Source organism: Natator depressus, chromosome 10 (genome assembly GCF_965152275.1).
Source record: "Natator depressus isolate rNatDep1 chromosome 10, rNatDep2.hap1, whole genome shotgun sequence".
Classification (NCBI taxonomy): domain Eukaryota; kingdom Metazoa; phylum Chordata; order Testudines; family Cheloniidae; genus Natator; species Natator depressus.
The window spans coordinates 11,626,576-11,647,010 of NC_134243.1; the positions used below are offsets into that span (position 1 = coordinate 11,626,576).

The window sequence follows — 20,435 nt, forward strand, 5'->3', positions numbered from 1 at the left end:
GGTCTTCACCAGGAATGTTTGGGCTGGAGAGAAATGAAAAGTAAAGAGCAAGATCTTGCTAGTCCCCACATCATAAATGCTTTGTAATGATCTATTATGGAATTAAATAGGTGTCCTTTTTGGGTGTGTGTGGCAGGTCGGCATGGGATGGAGGTTGCAGGCAGCTGTATGTTGGAGAGAAGGGAGGAGCAAAGACAGTATAATTCACAAGCCCTCAGCAAACAGAAGTTACAGCTGAAGGGAAACGTAATGGATAGCTTACTTTGAACCTGGTGAGAAGAATGCCTTCTCTTTCATGTTGAACACAGACCTGCATAGTAAATAGAAAATTCTACTGGACAAAGTGGACTGGATTCTCCTGGGTCTCGTCCTGGTAGATCAGATGAATTTACAGGAGATGTAAAAACAAGAAAAACTCCAGACACTTGAATATCAAAAGCATGCTAGGCCCCTTGATGGGGGAAGGAAGGGCTTCCTTACAACACACTTTTAGAGTTACTGTTTTTTCTTTAAGAAAAAAGGAGTACTTGTGGCACCTTAGAGACTAACCAATTTATTTGAGCATAAGCTTTCGTGAGCTACAGCTCACTTCATCGGATGCACAAAAGCTTATGCTCAAATAAATTGGTTAGTCTCTAAGGTGCCACAAGTACTCCTTTTCTTTTTGCGAATACAGACTAACACAGCTGCTACTCTGAAACCTGTTTTCTCTTTGACATTTCAAACTATGCAGGACCTTTCAACATAAGATGAGGGAGGGAAAACAAATTGAATTTTCAGTTGGGGGACAAGCCAGATGTTCAAGGAAGGTTGGTATGGACAGGAAAGGGGGAATTAAGAGGTGAGGGGAGAGAGAGGGGTTAACTGATATAGTAAATAGATGATAGGTTTAATCTGTAACTCCTGAGGTTTTTGTGGAAGAGGAAGGGACATGCTGATGAATGATACTTATATTATTGTTTCAATGCTCCTGGCTCAGAAGTGTGAGTGAAACATCTGTTTTTGCCAAGGGGAAATCTGAGGTCTCCCCATGCATAAATGTACAGCTTTGGCTTCCCTCTTTTGAGATGTGAAGCCACCTCTTCTCCCTGAGGCTTTGACCTGTGATAATGATGAGGAAATTTCAGCTTCCCTTCCTGAGGGGTTAGCTTTGTTGCTTCCAGAACATTTTTTGTTTTCTTGTAGGAAATCTGCTGTTGCTAACATAATAAATACTTCTATGGCACCTTACGTTTGAGGATGCCTGAGCACTTTAAAACCATGAATTAACTTAGTCCCAAAACACCCTAGTGAGGTAGGGAGTTGTTAGTTTTTACCCGTCTGTAAAATGGGGATAACAAAGTTTGGAGAGTTTGACTTGACAGAATTTGCCCAGGAATAAAACTCCTACCCCTTGATTCTATGTCCTGTGCTTTAACCACTAGACCAGGGATTGGCAACCTTCGGCAAGTGGCCCATCAGGGAAATCCGCTGGTGGCCCGGGACGGTTTGTTTACCTGCAGCGTCTGCAGGTTTGGCCGATTGCAGCTCCCACTGGCCGTGGTTCACCGTTCCAGGCCAATGGGGGCTGTGGGAGGCGACGGCCAGCACATCCCTTGGCCCATGCTGCTTCCCGCAGCCCCCATTGGCCTGGAACGGCAAACCGCGGCCAGTGGAAGCTGTGATGGGCCGAACCTGCAGACGTTGCAGGTAAACAAACCATCCCGGGCCACCAGCAGATTTCCCTGATGGGCCGGTTGCCAATCCCTGCACTAGACAAACCTTCCTCTTTTTTTAAAATAAATGTGCGTGCACGCATGCATACAAAATTGATATAGTGTAGCAAAGCGACCTGTACTTGCAGGTGGAATTTGCACAATAAAGACTTGCAGGTCTTGTGATCCTATAGATGACCAATTATAGAGAGTGCAAATTGGGAGTCTTCCTGTCTTCTTGGACTAGGTGTATGCACACAGGGAATTTATCAATGAACTGCCATTACTGCAAGGGATGAATGGTATCCGTGACTATTTTTACCCAAATTTGTGTATGCTGACATAAGAGTGCAAAAAGAGCAGCTTCCTTTGAGTTATTCTCTATGTAAAGGGATGGAGTGCAGAAGGTAGCTAAATTCCTTCTGTTTGTTACTAACACTCCCTTATGCTTTCATGGAGCACTTCATACCTGATGTCTCTGGCATATATACTGTGCTATATGTAAACATTACTATGTGGTGGTCTGCTGAAATCAAAGGGAATGTTTTCACAGGTGTAGCTGTACAGCTCTACACAGGGCATACATAACAAGAAGGGTTAAATATTTTATTATTTCCAAGGGGGTGCTTTTAACTTCTTCTATCAGTTGGCTGAATGCAGCTACTCATACCAATGAATTCACACCATTATCCGCTAGTCCTGGCCAAGAATCTTGGGTCTGTTCTTAAACTGGTTTCTTTGTCAGTAGAGTGAAAAATGTTGAACAGCTTTAGAGTGTGTTGTTCTGTAGGGTTAATATTAATTCCCTGGTAGTGTTTTTCCCAAAATACTGGCAGCTGAAGTTATCCTTTTGTGTTCTCTGCCTGCTGGTCTGAGAACACAACCAGTACAAGTGCAAGTTTAACCTGCTTGGTCACGCAGATTGTATTACACATGCTGATGTTTTTGAACAATTATTGTTAATACTAGGGCTGTCAAGCGATTAATCGCACTGTTAATAATAGAATACCATTTATTTAAATATTTTTGGATGTTTTCTACATTTTCAAATATATTGATTTCAGTTACAACACAGAATACGAAGTGTACAATACTCACTTTATATTTTTTATTACAATTATTTGCACTGTAAAAAAACAAAAGAAATAGTATTTTTCAGTTCACCTAATACAAGTACTGTAGTGCAATCTCTTTATCATGAAAGTTGAACTTACAAATGTAGAATTATGTACAAAAATAACTACATTAAAAAATAAAACAATGTAAAATTTTAGAGCCTGCAAGTCCACTCAGTCCTACTTCTTGTTCAGTCAATCGCTCAGACAAAAAGTTTGTTTACATTTGCAGGAAATAATGCTGCCCGCTTCTTGTTTACAATGTCACCTGAAAGTAAGAACAGGTGTTCTCATGGCATTGTTGTAGTCAGGGTCACAAGATATGTACATGCCAGATGCGCTAAAGGTTCATATGTCCCTTCATGCTTCAACTACCATTCCAGGGGACATGTGTCCATGCTGATGACGGGTTCTGCTTGATAACAATCCAAAGCAGAGCGGACCGACGCATGTTCATTTTCATTATCTCAGTCAGTTGCCACCAGCAGAAGGTTGATTTTCTTTTTTGGTGGTTCGGGTTCTATAGTTTCCTCATTGGAATGTTGCTCTTTTAAGACTTCTGAAAGCACACTCCACACCTTGTCCCTGTCTGATTTTGGAAGGCACTTCAGATTCTTAAACCTTGGGTCAAGTGCTGTAGCTATCTTTAGAGATCTCACGTTGGTACCTTCTTTGCGTTTTGTGAAATCTGCAGCGAAAGTGTCCTTAAAATGAACAACATGTGCTGGGTCATCATCTGAGACTGCTATAACATGAAATATATGGCAGAATGTGGGTAAAACAGAGCGAGGGACATAAAATTCTCCCCCAAGGAGTTCAGTCACAAATTTAATTAACACATTTTTTTAAACAAGCATCATCAGAATGGAAGCATGTCTTCTGGAATGGTGGCCGAAGCATGAAGGGGCATATGAACGTTTAGCATATCTGGCACATAAATACCTTGCAGTGCTGGCTACGAAAGTGCCATGCAAATGCCTGTTCTCACTTTCTGGTGACATTGTAAATAAGAGGGCAGCATTATTTCCTATAAATGTAAACAAACTTGTTTGTCTTAGCGATTGGCTGAACAAGTAGTAGGACTGACTGGAATTGTAGGCTCTGAAGTTTTACATTGTTTTGTTTTTGAGTGCAGTTATGTAACAAAAAATTCTACATTTGTAATTTGCACTTTCACGACAGAGATTGTAGTGCAGTACTTGTATGAGGTGAACTGAAAAATACTATTTCTTTTGTTTATCATTTTTACAGGACAAATATTTGTCATAAAAAATAATACACACTGATTTCAATTACAACACAGAATACAATATATACGAAAATGTAGAAAAACATCCAAAATATTTAATACATTTCAATTGGTATGCTATTGTTTAACAGTCTGATTAACATCGCGATTAATCGCGATACAAATTTTTAATCATTATTAATTTTTTTGAGTGAATCGTGTGAGTTAACTGTGATTAATCAACAGCCCTAGTTAATACACATTTATGTGTGTGGTATCATAATTTACACATGCATAGACATGGATGCATAGACAATCTTGCAATTTAAATAAGCTACAAAACATTTCAGGAGAGATTGGGTCTGGGGATTATTGATGAGGAGAAAGGATTTATTGAAGAAGTGGGTGTTAGGCAGGGGACTAGGAGAATAAGGGGGTGCTTGATAATAGATGAAGACAGGAAGAGTAATGCAAGTTTTAGGAGTAAAATGCCTAAAATTGCCTAAAATGCTCATGCCTAAAATTGTGATGGGCAACACATGTCTTTGCAGAGATCCTCAAGGTGGGGTTTCATTCTGCATTTTTCCCCCTAGTGTGCAGTGTAAGCTCTAAACCCCATGAGGAATCTCAAGGGCCATTCACATTATTAACCCTTTGGAGGCTGAATACTTTTCATAGGGTTGCTCTGAACATTAATTTGGGTGGATTTATGCCAGTGTTCTGAGGGTTACAGCTAAATGTTGGAGGATTCAGGATTCCTCCTGCAGGTTCTTTTTCTCAAATTTTGGATGCCCATCTTTCCCCTCCTGTCTGTTTCTAAGGATTGCCATTTCTTGCTGAACCTCTGGTTTGGAGGAGTGCAAGTGTCTTATTGTGGAATTTTTACTTTATTTTATATGTCAGCAAGCAGGATGATGGGGAGTGAATACTGGCATATGGAGGAGGGGGTTCTACATTAGTGTTGGTTGACCCTGTCCTCTCAGGAAATGGGTTGGTCGCATTTTAACCAGTCTCTGTTTATTTTCCTGTCATTCTTCCTCTGAAGTGAGTTACTCACATGACAGCACAGAGAAGCATGGAGTTCTGTGTGAGGTGCTCAGATAGTCCTGAGTCTACACATGAAATAAGTTATTAAATAACCTGAAGGTGGAAAAGGGTACTCTCAGCGAATTGGGTTTAGGTATGGAGCAGGGATAAGATAAGCCCTCTCTACAATGGGATGTTTAATTGCATGTTTTTATAGATTCACAGATTTTTATGGCCAGAAAGGACCATTAGATTATCTAGTCTCATCTCCCTGTGTATCACAGGCCACTAAATTTCATCCAGTTATCCATGTATTCGCTTGTGTTTGGCTAAAGGATATCTTCCAGAAAGGCATCCAGTCTCCATCAAGAGATGGAGAATTCACTTAACATTTCAGCCCTTGTCCTGGGGTATATTCTGCATCTGGAGACAGTTACTTGAAAGCATGCCCTTGCGCCAGGCTTCTTTAATTTGTAATTTGGAACAAGCACTGGGGTATTTATTATGTAGATGGTGCTGTCTGTGTACACTGCACTGGGAGAACTGTGCCAAATAGAAAACCAGTCCCTGTCCCGAGGAGTTTCCAAGCTAAATGCTTGAGAGGGTACAAATCAAGAGAACAAACTCAACTATCCCAGTATGGTCACGATTGCTAGAATGCTTCATGGGAATAGGTGGATAGTCAGAAGCCTGGTGGTGGTGATGAGTTTGGTGTGCTGCAGAAGGCTGCTCCAGATGTCTGAGGCAGCATGGAAGAAGGCCTGAAGACAGAAGTGGGTGAAGGTGCTGAAGAGTGGTTAGGAGAAAAGCTTGGATGGCTCAGAGGGCCTGTGGGGTGTGGAAGGAAAGGAAATAGAGGGTTACAAGGTGGGGAAGAGCTTCTGAAGCTGATCTAACTAGTGATTAGTCTCCTTGATGAGACAGCATCTCTGTGAAAGAAGCTGTGGCCCCAAATTGTACACCTCCTAAGGAGTCAACCAAGTAATTTAAAATCCCTCTTGGTGTTGGATTAGGAAAGGAGAAATCATCTCTTTCAGGGGCTTTTCTGGTTGTAGGAATGTGAATTAATTCTGTGGATTGATTTAACAGTATGGGATGATTTGTGTCTGTCGGGTACTGTTGACTAAAGGCATTTAATATCATTGTCAAGCTGAAGTGGTACTGCCTTTGATAAAAGATTTACTTATCAAAGTGCTGCCCTATCAAAGATGAAATGGGGGAGGATTCTTCTACTGCATTAGAGAACCTGCCTTTTACCTCAATACCTTTGTCCTGACCTCACTGTCTTCTACCTCTCCTTCCCTCTTTTCTAGTCCAGTAGAAGCCTTTGTAGCATCTGTCTCTTGGCTGGAAGAACAGATATGTTGCAATGTCATCCATGAGTAAACACTATTAACATTCAATCAGATTGCACTGATTTCTTCCAAGTTCTGGCACGTAAATCTTCTAGACGCTATTATATAGGCAGCTGCCAGGTGATTTGTTATCCTGAGCAATGCTGAGGTTTCAAGGCTTGCTTCGAGTCACATTAGCAGGAATCTGAAGACTGACTAGACTTGTGGGGTATGGTCACTTGTCCTGGATTTGATTTGCGTTACTTAAAAAAGTCCAATATCTGAGGAAAACTGAACAAACTGCCTGATCTCTGTCTTGAAGCAGTGTGTTGGTGGAATTGCAGATGGACTAGTTTTCTGCTTTATCCGGGCTTACAGCAAACAGAATGTAAAACCTTATCATAAGGACAAGGCTTTCAAATTAAGATAAGGAGCCTTTGATTCTGCCTTCTGTGAATTAATTTCCTTTTCCATACCCTGGTGTTATACAGTTACCTTCTGTTGAGCTATTGTTCAAAGCCCCTCTGTTAAGTCACTGGAGGATGTTAACATCTATTGATCCTAAAGCAGCCAGATCTTTTCTGCTCACAAATGTTTAGCCAGTTCAGCCAGGTGGTCCAGGTCCTGCCTGCTTGGAAGGATAGCATGGTTATAGCTTCCCTTTACAGTGGGATTGGAAACAGGAAAGGAATCTCTATTCCTGTGACCCGGGAGGCATTTATATGAATTTACCTGTTGCATAGTATGTGTAATTATGCAGTAAAGTCAAGCTGTTTAGCTGAGCTGCAATATGTTGTTTAGTAAGGGAGTACCCCAGATTATTACCCCCTTTCTGTATTTGGTTGTTCCCCAGGGAGGTGGTCTGTATTTCAGAGCCATTCTTAGTTCACTGATAATGTATTACATAGAATTATTGGGGAACCTGTCTGTCCAAGCTGCACAGCTGGGTGCTTGATTTCATTGTAAGAAGCTGCACCACCTAGGATGCATGACCCTTGGTGCGGGAAGTTGGAATCTTATCCAGAGCTTGCTCTGAGTAAAAATTTGCCCAGTTGGCTGCCCTATTCAAGAAGCCTCTTGTCTGGAGCTTCAGTGCGCGGAGGTGCTAAAGCTATTAATGGGACTAATTAATTTCCACATACCCCACTATACTATCATAGAGAATAATTACGTTCTGTCAAGTGAAGTGCCTCCTTTCTTTCTAGTGACATGTGAAAGTAATATTTTAATTCCTACTCCGCAGTGTAAAATAACAGTTTCTTTCCTTTCACAATTTGTTCTAGACAGGATCCAAGAGTGCTGAGCTAGGTATTCACTTAACTTGGCAGATTCTGTTGTGGTGGGAGCTGCACAGACAGGAAATGCAGGCCTCCTAGCTGATTCACAGAACAAATCTGGCTTGTAACAGAGAAGCAGAGCTGGCTTCATGACTAGGTATAATAGGTGATGCTCAGGGTGTTGTGCAGAGGGAGGTACCGAGTATGCTAAGAGTAGGGGAGGTAATTAAATGGGCAGAGCCTCTTGTGGAAGGAGTGGCTTGGTTGCTCTTCTGACTTGTGTTGAGGTGCTGTGAGAGGACGTAGCAGAGGAACAGGCTCCTTCTTTCACTCAGTTTTTCTTTCAAAAATGGCAATTTTCTCTTCTTTCTTTTAGACTTGGCAAAGCCTCCAGTAATTGAGCCAAAGGATCCAGAACAGCTGCCAATGCAGACGCCCCAGGGAAATCCGCTGCTGCTCTCCCACACCCTACAAGAGCTGTTGAGCAAGGACACGGTGCAGGTGGAGCTTATACCTGAGAAGAAGGGCCTCTTTCTTAAACATGTGGAGTATGAAGTTTCCAGCAAGGTAATGCGGGAGAACACCGGTGTCTGTGGGAGAATGTGTGTTTCCTCAGGAGTTTCCATGCAATTGTTTAACCTGGATTCAAAAGCCAGATCATTTTTTTTTAATCTGTTCAATGTATTGGTGATGCTGGTTTGAGTCAGGCATTCATGGAGGTATCTTTTACAGTTTTGCCACTGCAGCTTAATCCTAACCTCTGCTTTTCCGATACTGGGCCTCTGCAAAGCAGGGACTGACAAGTACTGTTGTCGTTTTATAAGGTGAATGGACATCCTCTGAGGACCAGAGCGTAATGACCAAACTCACTTGAAGGCTAGACTGTATATGAATGCACATATGGCACAGCCAGCAGCAATGCAGGTTCTCCCATGCCTCTCCCAGTTCACTTCCCCAATCCTGACTGTAGGGACCACCTTTGGAGCAGGAGGGGAGTTCAGTTTCTATGTCCCATTCAATTTTTATCCCCTTTGTGAGACTGCTCACTAGTGTCTTCTGTGATGGGTTTTTTTTTTCTTTTTCTGATGAGGCTATCTGTCCCATAAGAACTGGCCCAAGAGCACCAGCTCACTCCACACAGGTCACCAAAGAAGCAACTGTCTGACAGTGTTGTAGCAGTTTTCAGTCACTACTGTCCTCAGCCAGAGTCACCTTCGGATCACAGGTTTGAGAGACTTCTTATCCCATTACCAATTCCCTGAGCCATCGTTCTTCCGACAGTTCTCTTTCTGTGTAATGAGATTCTTCATAAAGAGGCAGTAGCTGCGCCTTGGGCACCAGCTTAAATCTGCAAGAGCAAATCAGACTGCTGATTGCTGAGCAGATATGAGAAAGCCCTAAGAGCTGTATCCATTGTGCTCCAGTTATTGATCTCGTTGGGTTATTTCTGAAATGGCACAGCTCTGCAATAAGAACTAGCAGTGTACGATGCACATGTAACGTGGATGGATGTGATGACATTTAGTCTTTTCAACATGCTATTCCATCAGCCAAATGTGGTTTTTAAATGACTTGCCAACGTGCCTTTTGAGTGTCTCTCTTTGTGTGCTACATCACTCATTTTGGACCCAAATTAATCTCCAAAACCTGGGTGTTCTCACTGTTCATTCCTGCAACCTGACATCAGAAATGCAAAAATCTTGAAACTAAGGTTATAAGAAACTTTCATGCTGTTTTAGGAATCCCACAACAGTTCCTACTTTCTCCTCATTCTGCTGCATGACTCACTAAAAAGGTCAAACAGCTGGGTTTTGGAGGGCTGAGAACTACGTTTGCTCAAAGCTGTTTTGCTTCCCATGGCATTAGACCTGGTTTGGTGGATGTTACCAGGAACACCAGCATTGAAATGCTCCTTAATGATGATAGGGTGCTCATTGAAAATTGTATTGTTCCTTTGTCTTTGTGGAGGAATTATGTGGACTCACAGCAAGTTTAGGGACATCTACCACCTCCTTCCAGTAACCCACAGAAAACATTTCCCCTTTCCTTTATAAAATGTCTTTGCCCCCATGTTTTGCGTGTATGGAATTTGAAATGTGCTCTTTGCTGAAACACTTGTTCCCAAAGGGACCTAACCCACCAGCAAGCTATCCAATTTATATTAAGCTATCCAAGTGCATAATTGAGAGGTGGCTGGAGGGTTCTGTGTGACTTTATTTTTTACTGTTAGCTTAAAGCAAGTGGTCTGCAAATCCAAGAAATGTACCAGCCACTCTCTTCAAGTCCCACATGTGGCTTTAACTCCTCCTGGCTGCAAGGAAATTACTGAAATGCTGTTATTGTCCTGTCTGAGTGTTGTGAGGTTTCTCTCTCTATTGCAGCGCTTCAAGTGCTCTGTGTACAGGCGATACAATGACTTTGTGGTATTCCATGAGATGCTGCTTCAGAAGTTCCCATATCGTATGGTGCCGGCACTTCCTCCAAAGAGAATGCTGGGAGGTAAACCTGGGTCTTCCTAGTGACTGGATGGGCTTTGGTATGAATGTGCTCATGAGAATACAGTCAAGAATGCACGTCTCGAAGAATCCATAGCATTTGTTGTTCTCTGGTTCAAAAAGCAGTGCTGACAGTGTAGTGCATACCGTGGGGAGGCACTGCACTGCATTGCTGGAAGTCCTTTTCAGATAAGACATGAATGTAAAGTTCCACTGGTGACTCTCCAGGTGTAAGTTGAAAATCCAATGGCATTCATGAAAAGAGTAAGGCTAGCCCTAGAGTGAGGGATAGACCTAGAATAGGGAAGAGTTTCAGCTATTTCTTCCCCAGTAAAGTAGGTTATAATGTCGATGGTGCTGACGCACATTGGCGAGTGCAGAATGGCTACTGTATCATTGCAGTATGTGCTGTAGCACATCGCTTTGTGAAGTGCTCTGAGTATGAAAGGTGCTTTAGACACCCCTTCTCTCTTCTGTGGCGGGAGAACCATAGAGATGGAAAGTGGGGGAAATCATTTGCATATGAAAAGGTTTAAATGCTCCAGGAGAAATGAGTGTATAAAAAATGTTCACACCCCTCAGTGACAGCGTGTCTTACTCCAAGTTTTCTTTGTTCAAGCTTATGGTCTTTATTTACAAGCATGGAGACTCTAAGTAAATAGCTTCTGTAGGCTGTGTCATCTCTCCCGGAAACCTTTCTGTACCAATATTGGTCACATGAAATAAGTAACTGTCCAAATATAAAAGGTAACTTCCTATCAGAGAGATCCTTGTTCTTCTCTGACAAAAATCACCTATCTCAGGAGTGGCTTTTTTCTTCTTCTTCTTTAAAAACCGAGTGTCTGGTTATGTAGAGTCAAAATAGAAACTAAAAAGATGAATGATGGGTTTGGAATCAGACTGTCATTTCCTCCATATTCTAATGGTTACAATGTACTTGTGGATAGTGAAATACTCCAAGCTTGACTACACGTCAAAGCTTCTTTGGATACATCTTTCTCTAGTCTGAAATCTTGACACGTTTTTAAGTTTTATTTTTATTATTTAATACATTACATAAGTCTTTTATACAGTTTTGTTTTGTTTCTGCTTTAACTGCTAAAGAACAAGCCTTTCACTGTCTTGTCTTCTGCCCATATTGCCAAGCTTAACATTTCACAATAAATTATTCATTTAATTTAAGGAGTCCACATTATGCCATAGAAAAAGAAGAATCAGAAATTAGTGAAAGGTTCTGGCGCAGGGTTTAAAGTGAACCAGAACAGGCCAGAATGATGATTCTGGAGCTACTCTGGTAGTGTTGTTAATTTCTGCAGAATGTAAGATGTCAGGGGCGTGGGCTTTTTTTAAAAAATATAACTCTTGAGGTTTCAAAGGTAATTCTTGAATATGATCTAATGCAGTGCAGTCTGTGAGAATTTGAAGACCTACAGCCTGAAACAATACCTGTGAGAAGAGTGACCTGCTCCTGTTAATATTAGTGGAGAGTTGACGCTTAAACCGAACAATAACTAATGGCAACAATATTGAATGTCAACACTATTTCACTGCTGATCATTTTATTTAAGAGGATTTACCAGTGAGTACAGATATCATAGAAGTTAGAGAGGCAAAACATCTATTAGGTTATCTTTTTCCAGCCCCATATTAGTACTGGATTATTCTCTACTGTATATCTTCCACTCCTTTATTCTGTTTGTTTCTAAATTATCCAAATGTTGGTTTCCCATGGGAGACTATTCTGTAGTCCAATAGATCTCACATTTAGGAAGTTATTTGCCTTCTGATTTTTTTCCCCATCTTAATTTTTCCTTTTTTTTAAAAAAAAAAATCTCCTTGTTGCTAGTTCTGTCCAGGGTTGTGTATGAGCCATAAAGAAAGGGGGTGGCAGTAGCCACTAGATGACGAGTGTGTAGCAATTGGAACGGATCAGAGTTTCACCACTCTCTCCTTCCCTTCCATGCACTTGGACTTGAGTTTGTCTTTCCATGCATGGTAGTAAGTACCGATGACCTAGACAACCTTACAAGAAACAGAACTACTGTTCAAAGTTTTCCTGGCAATTGCTGTTTCACTGCATGTTATCAGTGGGTGGCTATGTCTAGTTAGATTAATAAAACAGGGAAGCAGAATTGCAGAGCACAAGATTTTAGGGAGTCTGAGTGGACTTGTGACTTGAGCAACTGAAAATCACTTGGTGGGTAAGTATCATTATGGGACCGCTGGTGGCCAGCAAACTCAAGTTAAAGGTGAACGAGGAAGCAAAAGGCTGTGATGCCCTTCACTGTCCCTTTACGATGTGAAAATGTTGCCAGGGACCATTCTAATAAGCTGTGTCGGGGGTCACTAAGCTATTTGTGTACTTAGAAGGCTGCATCATTTTCTTTGCAATCCTTTCTTCTCCCTTAAAAAAAAAAAAAAAAGCTGCTACCCTTTTTTGGTTTTTTTTTGTTCAACTTTACAACTATCAGCTCTGGACTTCACTTCTTCCTGGAAGACTTTAGCGTGATGTTTGAATTACTTGCATAAGGACATGACAGTAGTCTGAAATCTGAGCCCCTCCCATTTCCAAGAGGATGAGTTGCTGAACTTCTTGTAGCCTGACAATTAGGAGCTAGGAGAGCTGTACCTTTAGGGTTTAGTTTATTGTGAATTGCCTACCAGGTCCTCCAAAGGTCTCAGCGAAGTCTTCCACAGAAAAGAAGAAAACCAGTTTTAACAAAACAAAAAACAAATGAACAACAACAAAACACAACACACCAAACCAAAACAAACAAACAAACAAATCCCAGCCCAAACAATGTATGGGGCAAGGGAACTTCTGGGGAAAATATTTTGAAGCCACCTTTCCACAACATAAAGGAGCAAAAAAGGGTACAAATGTTAATTTTGCTTTGCATGTCATCTATTAAAGATATGGGATGATTCACTTTGTAGTTGGACCAGAATTTGTAGCTGGTGCTTATAAAAATTATCTGTATTGCAGTAGTTCCCAGATGCTCCACACAGGATAAGAGTCCCATTGTGCCAGATGCAGCATAAACATAAAGGAAGAGAAACTCCGGCTACGTCTACACTATAGACCTTACAGTGGCTGGAGCTGCGCTGCTGTCAGGTCTCCCGTGTTGTTGCTCTATGCCAAGGGGAGAGAGCTCTCCTGTCAGCATAATTAAACTACCCCAACGAACGGTGGTAGCTGTGTCGGCGAGAGACGCTCTCTCACCGACATAGTGCTGTCCACATTGGCGCGTCTGTTGGCGAAACTTACATCGGTCAGGAGTGTGTGTTTTTCACACCCCTGACTGACAAAAATGCTAGTGTAGACAGAGGAGCTTGCAATCTAAGGGTCCAATCCTGCAAGTTCCCACTGCTTAACTTGACTCACCTGAGTAGTCCTGTTGAGGTAAATAGGTGCAGAAGGGTTTGCAGAACTTAAGACAAGCTGTAACAGACCACTTGAGGGTGTGGGGGTTTGCAGTGTTCTGATAAGTAATGGCTAGACCAGCGAACCCAGCAGATCTGTTGCATGGAGCTGACGGAAGGCACTGATAGTACTGTTCTTGGGTTTTGCTGCAGATGTAAATGCAAGGGAGCAGTGGGACATGATGCTGCCTTACCCTCATTCTGAGCCAGTTGCAATGCCTGATGCATTAACACTAATGTAGTGTTCCCTCCTGTAGCTGACCGAGAATTCATAGAGTCTAGGCGGCGGGCTCTGAAGCGTTTCATTAATCTGGTGGCTCGACATCCCCCTTTCTCGGAAGACGTGCTCCTGAAGCTCTTTCTCTCCTTTAGTGGCTCGGTGAGTACTTGTTGGTGATGCCACGTGTTTGCACTGGGAAACAGTTACCGAGTTTAGAGCTGCCTGTTGCCTGCACATTTGTCAACCTCACAATTGTGATCCTGGCTACAAGGGGCTAGTGGAGCATATCGTCCACACTAGGTAACTCTGCTACTGGACAGTGGGATGTGTTATCTCTGCAATGCTGTAGGCACGATATCTTGAAAATAATTCTTTTTCCTGTGGCAATATATGTCACACCACTCCTTATCTCTGATACTCCCCAGAAAGGTATTTGACCAGGGGAGAGCTAAGAAACATTGTTCTAGGACTTCTCAGTCTCCTAATGCAGACTTTTAGCACAGGAAGAACTTTCTCCTCAGACGAATGCAGCATTTAAAGTGGAGGGTTAACATTTATATGTGTTTAAATTTTAGGAGAAGGGGGTGATACAGGAGTTGGAAATTCATAGAGAGAGATGGGTCAGGGCCTACAAATGGACTCAATATGTGGAATCGCTTTTTTCCGTGCCTCATTGGCATGAGAGGTTGATTTTTGATTTTTGATTCAAGGGTTGAATGTCATGAAAAGGTGGCCCCTTTCCATGTGTAATAAAAGCAGCCATCAACTGTGGATTGTTGCTTTATTGCATGAGGAGGCCCAGGTTTTAACAGGATTGAAATTGCCATTCATTGTCACTGTGTGAATTGCCAGATGGGTTTAATTGGTTGGTTGGTGGTTTCTTTTGCTTTTCTAGGATGTGCAGAACAAGCTGAGGGAGTTGGTACAAGGAGTGGGAGATGAGTTCATGACTTGCCAACTAGCCCCCCGGGCCAAGGTATTTTTCTTTATGGTGCATAATTGCAGTCTTAATACTGGTAGCCCATGTGCACAAGGTCTTGTATCTGCTGGGTAAAAGAGAGGGGCTGTAATTGAAAGGGAAAAGAGCAATTTCCACAGAGAACTGTAAAGGACCTTCTTTTGACTTGATCTTCTGTTTTCTTCATAACAAAACATATAGCTGGTTATTTCCAGGCCCAGTATGTCCAGCCTGGGTCTGTTCAGTAAAATGATACAAAATTAGTGTGAGAGAAGTCTTTGTCCAAATGCACATTCTTTCGGTAACTATAAATAACCTACACGGTTTGAAAGTTCATCCTGTCGCTTACTATTCCTTTGTGTCATAATCCCTCTTTGTCTATGAGAGAAGCTATGAATCTCACCGTGGTTTGTTCATTTGTTTGGGGAAGGCTGCTGTACCTTAGTTGTGTATCTTGCTTGCTGAACCTGACATCGCTGCTCCCCTGAGTTGCTTGCTTTTGTGGAAGTTCAGCCTGGGGTGAGGGGAAAGTAAAGCAGCCAGTGAGGGTTAAATGTTGCTTATGGGTTTTTTTTTTTTTTTTTTTAAATGGCCTTTACAGTACCTCGCATAATGGGCCTCTGGTCTGTGACTGGGGCTCCTACGTGCTATTGCAATAGAAATAAATAATAAAGATGGTACCTTTATTACTCAGCAGTCCTGCCCCCTATGTGTGCATTATTCACAGTGCTTGACGCTAGGGACTATTCAAACTTCTACTGATGTTACCTCTGCAGAGCAAACTCAGCTATTGGAGACTGAGGTGGATCCTATTGTGGCCCATGCATCACCAGTGGAATTGTTAACTGAGCTGTGGTTGCACAATCTTTTACTGATGAGGTACAAGCCAGAAGCAACTCAACTCAGCTTGTAGTACCTGGTTGAGTTTGCAGGGCTACAGTTAAGAGTTCTGACCTGGAGTCACTGATAGGCCTGGAACATCATAATGCCATTTTCAATGGCTCCTCTCAGAACATAAAACCATTTTCAGTGTCACCAGGTTAAGACTTCTAATCTCTTTGTTTGTGATTTATCGTGCAACTGAGTCCATTACTAAGATCTCTTTTGCTGCCTCAGGACTTCCTCCCAGCCGACATCCAGGCCCAGTTTGCTGCCAGTCGAGAGCTTATCCGAAACATCTACAACAGCTTCTACAAACTGCGGGACCGTGCAGAAAGAATAGCCTCCCGCGCCATTGATAATGCCTCAGATCTTCTCATATTTGGAAAGGAACTAAGGTAGATTAGAGTGTGAGGACTCCCTCTAGAGCACACTTCTGTGAACAGTCTTGAGTTTTAAAGAGAGCAGTAGGTGTACCAGTAGAATGTCTATGGGAATGAGGCATGTATTTCTGAAGACGCATGGCGCAAACCAGGTTCGCGTTTTCCTGTTGCAGAGAGAAGAAAACATAGTAGGTGTGTTCCCCAGGGTGAGGGAGAGAAAACAGCATTGACATTCTGGATCTGATTTACACTTGCGTGAAATGGTACAGCCCCCAAGTACATGGGGGTGTGGTCGTGCACATTCATAGACCCTTTTACATGCTGTATATGTTCACACACGCCGCATTTTTGTTTTAAATTGAAAACACTAATATTCTTGCTAGTGCACAGTTTCTTTCATTTTCTCTCGTTTGTGTGCATACACTCACCCACATATACAGGTCCCAACCTGCTATCGCTGTGCTGTTAACTTGACCCTTCTTGGGGAGTAGGTATAAACTTACTGCCACCTGATTCTTAGGGGACTCTATTTCCCCAGAGCCTACTAGTGAGTTTTGAGAGGGGGAACTTCCAGTAACTGCTGGGATGGGTAAATCATCACACCAACCGAGCTGCTTAGTGGCAACTGACTCACTGCCTCTTCTTTCCTCTCCCAGTGCTTTGGGCTCAGACACTACACCACTTCCCTCCTGGGCTGCTCTGAACAATAGCACGTGGGGGACTCTGAAACAGGCCTTGAAAGGCTTGTCTGTCGAATTTGCACTGTTGGCCGATAAGGCTGTACAGCAGGTGAGTTCCTCTGCCATTTGCTTCTCCTGTATTATTGCAATTGCTGCACTGAGAGAGGTGTTTTTTGCCTAGTTTCACCTCTTGATTCATAGGCCTTCTAGGCATGGGTGCCCCAGAAATTACTTCCCCTTTCTTTGCAGCTATGCAGGCATCAGTCTAAAGCCATGTCCAACTGGCCAGGTATGCTACTGGGCTAAATGTTTTGACTGGTGGAATTAAAAAACTCAAAGGTGTTCAGGCAGGGAAAGCGCAGTGAGGAGGGGAAAAGTGGGGGGAACCTTTTTAAAAGGTTTAAAGAATAAAGTAAATAGTGACTGTCCCAAGCTGTCCAAAAATCCTGCACTCTGCCTGGCTAAGATCATATGGTGAACATAGTCCAGCAGAACCTGTTTCTGTATCCAGTTGTGACCTTCACCACTTGTTAAACACTACATGAAACTCATTCAGACAGAACACGAGGTCTTTTTGCTGTTGAAACAGCACAATGTGATGATGACCATTGGAATAACACGAGCAAATGGCAATCCAGAAAGACGAGTGATCGTTTCTCTTCACTACAACCATCACTTCATGCTGCTAAAGATGTTCTGGGTGCTTTACAGATAAATAAAACCAGTTTCCTGCACCAAGGATCCTAAGTTCTTGAGAGCCACACACATAACACGGACACAGGAAGGGAGATGGGACATAAGAAACAAACAAGCAAGTGCTGAAGTTTAGCTTGTGTCTTGTCAGCTCTGCTTTCTGTTTCATTAAGTCTTCTAAGGAGGAAGTGCTGGTGTTTATAGGTCACCTGGAATAGGTGTGTCTTAAGGAGGGAAGATTAAATCCTGGTGGATTCTATGAGTGCAGGGGTTCCAGACAGAGCTGCATGGAAAACCTCAGAGGACTCATGATGCCAACCTCTTGTTGCAGTGATCAGGCAATCCGAATGCTCTTCCTGTTCCAATTAGTTCTGTGTTCATCCTAGTGTCCAAGCCTAAAATCTCCAGTCCCATTGTGAGAGCTGCTTGATGTAGCTATGTAATGGCTGGTGTGCCCTGGAGATTACAGTGGAGGGTCAACATACTGGCTGGGTTTGAGGAGCTGTGAAGTGTGCTCTTGCCAGGCTTATATGAAATGTACTTGTCTCTTGTTTTCTAGGGAAAACAGGAAGAGAGTGATGTGGTGGAGAAGCTGAACCTTTTCCTGGATTTACTTCAGTCCTATAAAGTGAGTGCTGCTGTTTCTCTGCCAGTGAGAAAGTTGTTGAGAACAGTTTTGTGCTTTTTAGAGGGTGTAACGCCAAGTAAAATGGAAAACTAGCTGGACAGTCAGTTCAGAGGCAAACTGGCATCATGTACAGTGAGGGGAGTGATTCTCCCCCTTGGCTAGCTCTGAAGTGTTACGGATCTGCTCTTGGCTCATTAAGTTTTGTGGACACCAAACCTTGCAAGGAGTTGAAGATATCCATCTGCTTCACTTGTGGGAATCGGCTAATCTTTTTCATAAGTCAGCTATTTTGGGGGCAGGAAAAGAGAATGAATTTAGTAGACCAGCCTTTTACATGTGAAGACATTAGCTCAGTTACAACTGAAATGAGTTTTACACTCTCAGCCTACTCCTTCATGGACACCCTGCAGAAAGCATCTAAATGCAGTTCAACACAGTTGGCAGCCTTCCTGAAGAGGGGCCCAGTCCAGGATTGAAATAGCAGGGCACTGCAAGCTAACAAGAGGTTAATTAGTAATGCTTAATATTGAAAGGGATATGTAGATAGTAAGTTTGGTGTTGGTAAAGTTCAAGGCACATTGACAGAGATGCAGCTTCAGATCACCTGCTGTATCCTCCGTTTTGGCTCAGAGCAGTTCTGGTTCTCATCTTAAAAGGCTTTATTTATTTGAAATAGTCCAGAGTTTAGAAATTGCATGGGACACCTTACATGCCCTCAGCTGTGTATCTCCCAGATGTGCACATTTTCTTCTCCCCACCCTCTCCCATGGCTCACTTTCCTGTGTCTAGGCTCTGGTATGGGGTCAGTATCAGTTGTTTTCCTTTGTCCTGAAGGATCTGTGTGAGAGGCATGAGAAGGGAGTACTGCACAAACACCAGCGAGCTTTGCACAAGTACAGCATGATGAAGAAGCAGATGATGAGTGCCACTGTGCAGAACAAGGAGCCAGAGTCCGTGGAACAGCTGGAGTCACGAATTGTGGAGGTAGGGCAGATATTTCTCTGTGTGTGGGAGTGATGGGTTGCATGTGTATTGGATGGAAACCTCTTCCTAATACTGCCATAATGTGGCTTATCCGTGTTTTTGGAAGAGGCAGAAAGGGTCACCCATAGATCTTAGTCATATTCAAATTAATTGCTGTGCTGCAAGGAAAGTGTCTTTGTTCTACTGAACACTTACTGCTGGTGTTTGGCATCAAAAAAAAGGTGGTCCAATATAGCTGCCTGTAGGAAGTGCAGAAATGCACAATCTGTATGGTGGAAAGTGCTTGCTATGTGACCTCTCCAGTTGCTGTCAAGCAAAATGGGCACAGGACTGCATTTCTGATTTTTGGCAAGTGCTTGAGTTACAGGGTAGAGAGGAGAACTTGTGCTCTGCTGGTGTGAGTACACACTGAGGATGATGCATTTCTTCCAGCCCCCTGTGCACCTCACTTCTGGACAGTGAGGTTAACTGGTTTTTTTGTCTCTCAGCAAGAGAATGCCATCATGACCATGGAGCTGCGGAATTACTTTTCTTTGTACTGCCTGCACCAGGAGACACAGCTAATCCATATCTACCTGCCTCTCACTTCCCACATCTTGGGAGCTTTTGTCAACTCCCAGATCCAGGGCCATAAAGAGGTAAGTTCTTCAGTCAACTTGCCTCCCTTCCTCCTTGAAAATATGTATTTGAGCTGTTTGTTTTTCCCTCGTTCTCAGAGTGGGGCTCTGCTTGGGAAGGTGGCGCTGATAAACCGTGTGCGTGCGTGTGTGTGTGTGTGTGTGTGTGTGTTTCCAGTCCCCGCACTCCCCAGGGTGACTTTAGCTTTGGAGCTGTGTGAGATAATCATCTGTGGAATGCTGGTTATTCAGTTGCAGATGCTGTATATTTGCTAGATGGATTTGCTTTTTTGCTTCGTGTTAAACAGAAATTATATAGCAAGAAAAAGGCCCTAACACAGGGGTGGGCAAACTATGGCCCGTGGGCTGCATCTGGCCCATGAGAGCTTTTAATCCGTCCCTCAAGCTCCATTGCCCCGCTCTGGTCAAGGAGCGGAGTTTGCGGCTTGCTCTGCTCCGGCGCCCTGATCCTGCTCCCCAGCAGGAGCGTGGGCGGGTAGGGGGAGCGGGGCAAGCCCCTGACCCTGCTCCCCGGCTGGAGAACCGGGTGGTGGAGTGGGGCAAGTGATGGGGTGGACCTGCCCTGGATGATAAGTGTGTGGGACATGGCCCACCTGTGGCTACGTCCTGGCACAGCGTGTCTTTTCTGATTTAAAAAAAAAAAACGTTGTGGTCACAGCTCTTTGTTCATGGCCTGCCATACAATTTCCATACCCAGATGTGGCCCTCAGGCCAAAAAGTTTGCCCACCCCTGACCTAACAGGTTGCCTTGTTATGTGTTTAAATAAATCATTCAGCATT

General features: G+C 43.1%; 1 protein-coding gene across 1 annotated transcript in view; it reads left to right on the top strand.

The window, feature by feature from the left end:
- Window positions 1-20,435, top strand: part of SNX8 (sorting nexin 8) — a 29,377-nt gene that overhangs the window by 4,217 nt on the left and 4,725 nt on the right. Inside the window, exons 2-10 of the mRNA XM_074965198.1 lie at window positions 8,051-8,241; window positions 10,056-10,173; window positions 13,850-13,971; window positions 14,708-14,788; window positions 15,887-16,047; window positions 16,689-16,821; window positions 17,965-18,033; window positions 18,868-19,017; window positions 19,506-19,655. Of these exons, the coding sequence (XP_074821299.1) occupies window positions 8,051-8,241; window positions 10,056-10,173; window positions 13,850-13,971; window positions 14,708-14,788; window positions 15,887-16,047; window positions 16,689-16,821; window positions 17,965-18,033; window positions 18,868-19,017; window positions 19,506-19,655 (1,175 nt within the window). The remainder of the gene's footprint in view (window positions 1-8,050; window positions 8,242-10,055; window positions 10,174-13,849; window positions 13,972-14,707; window positions 14,789-15,886; window positions 16,048-16,688; window positions 16,822-17,964; window positions 18,034-18,867; window positions 19,018-19,505; window positions 19,656-20,435) is intronic.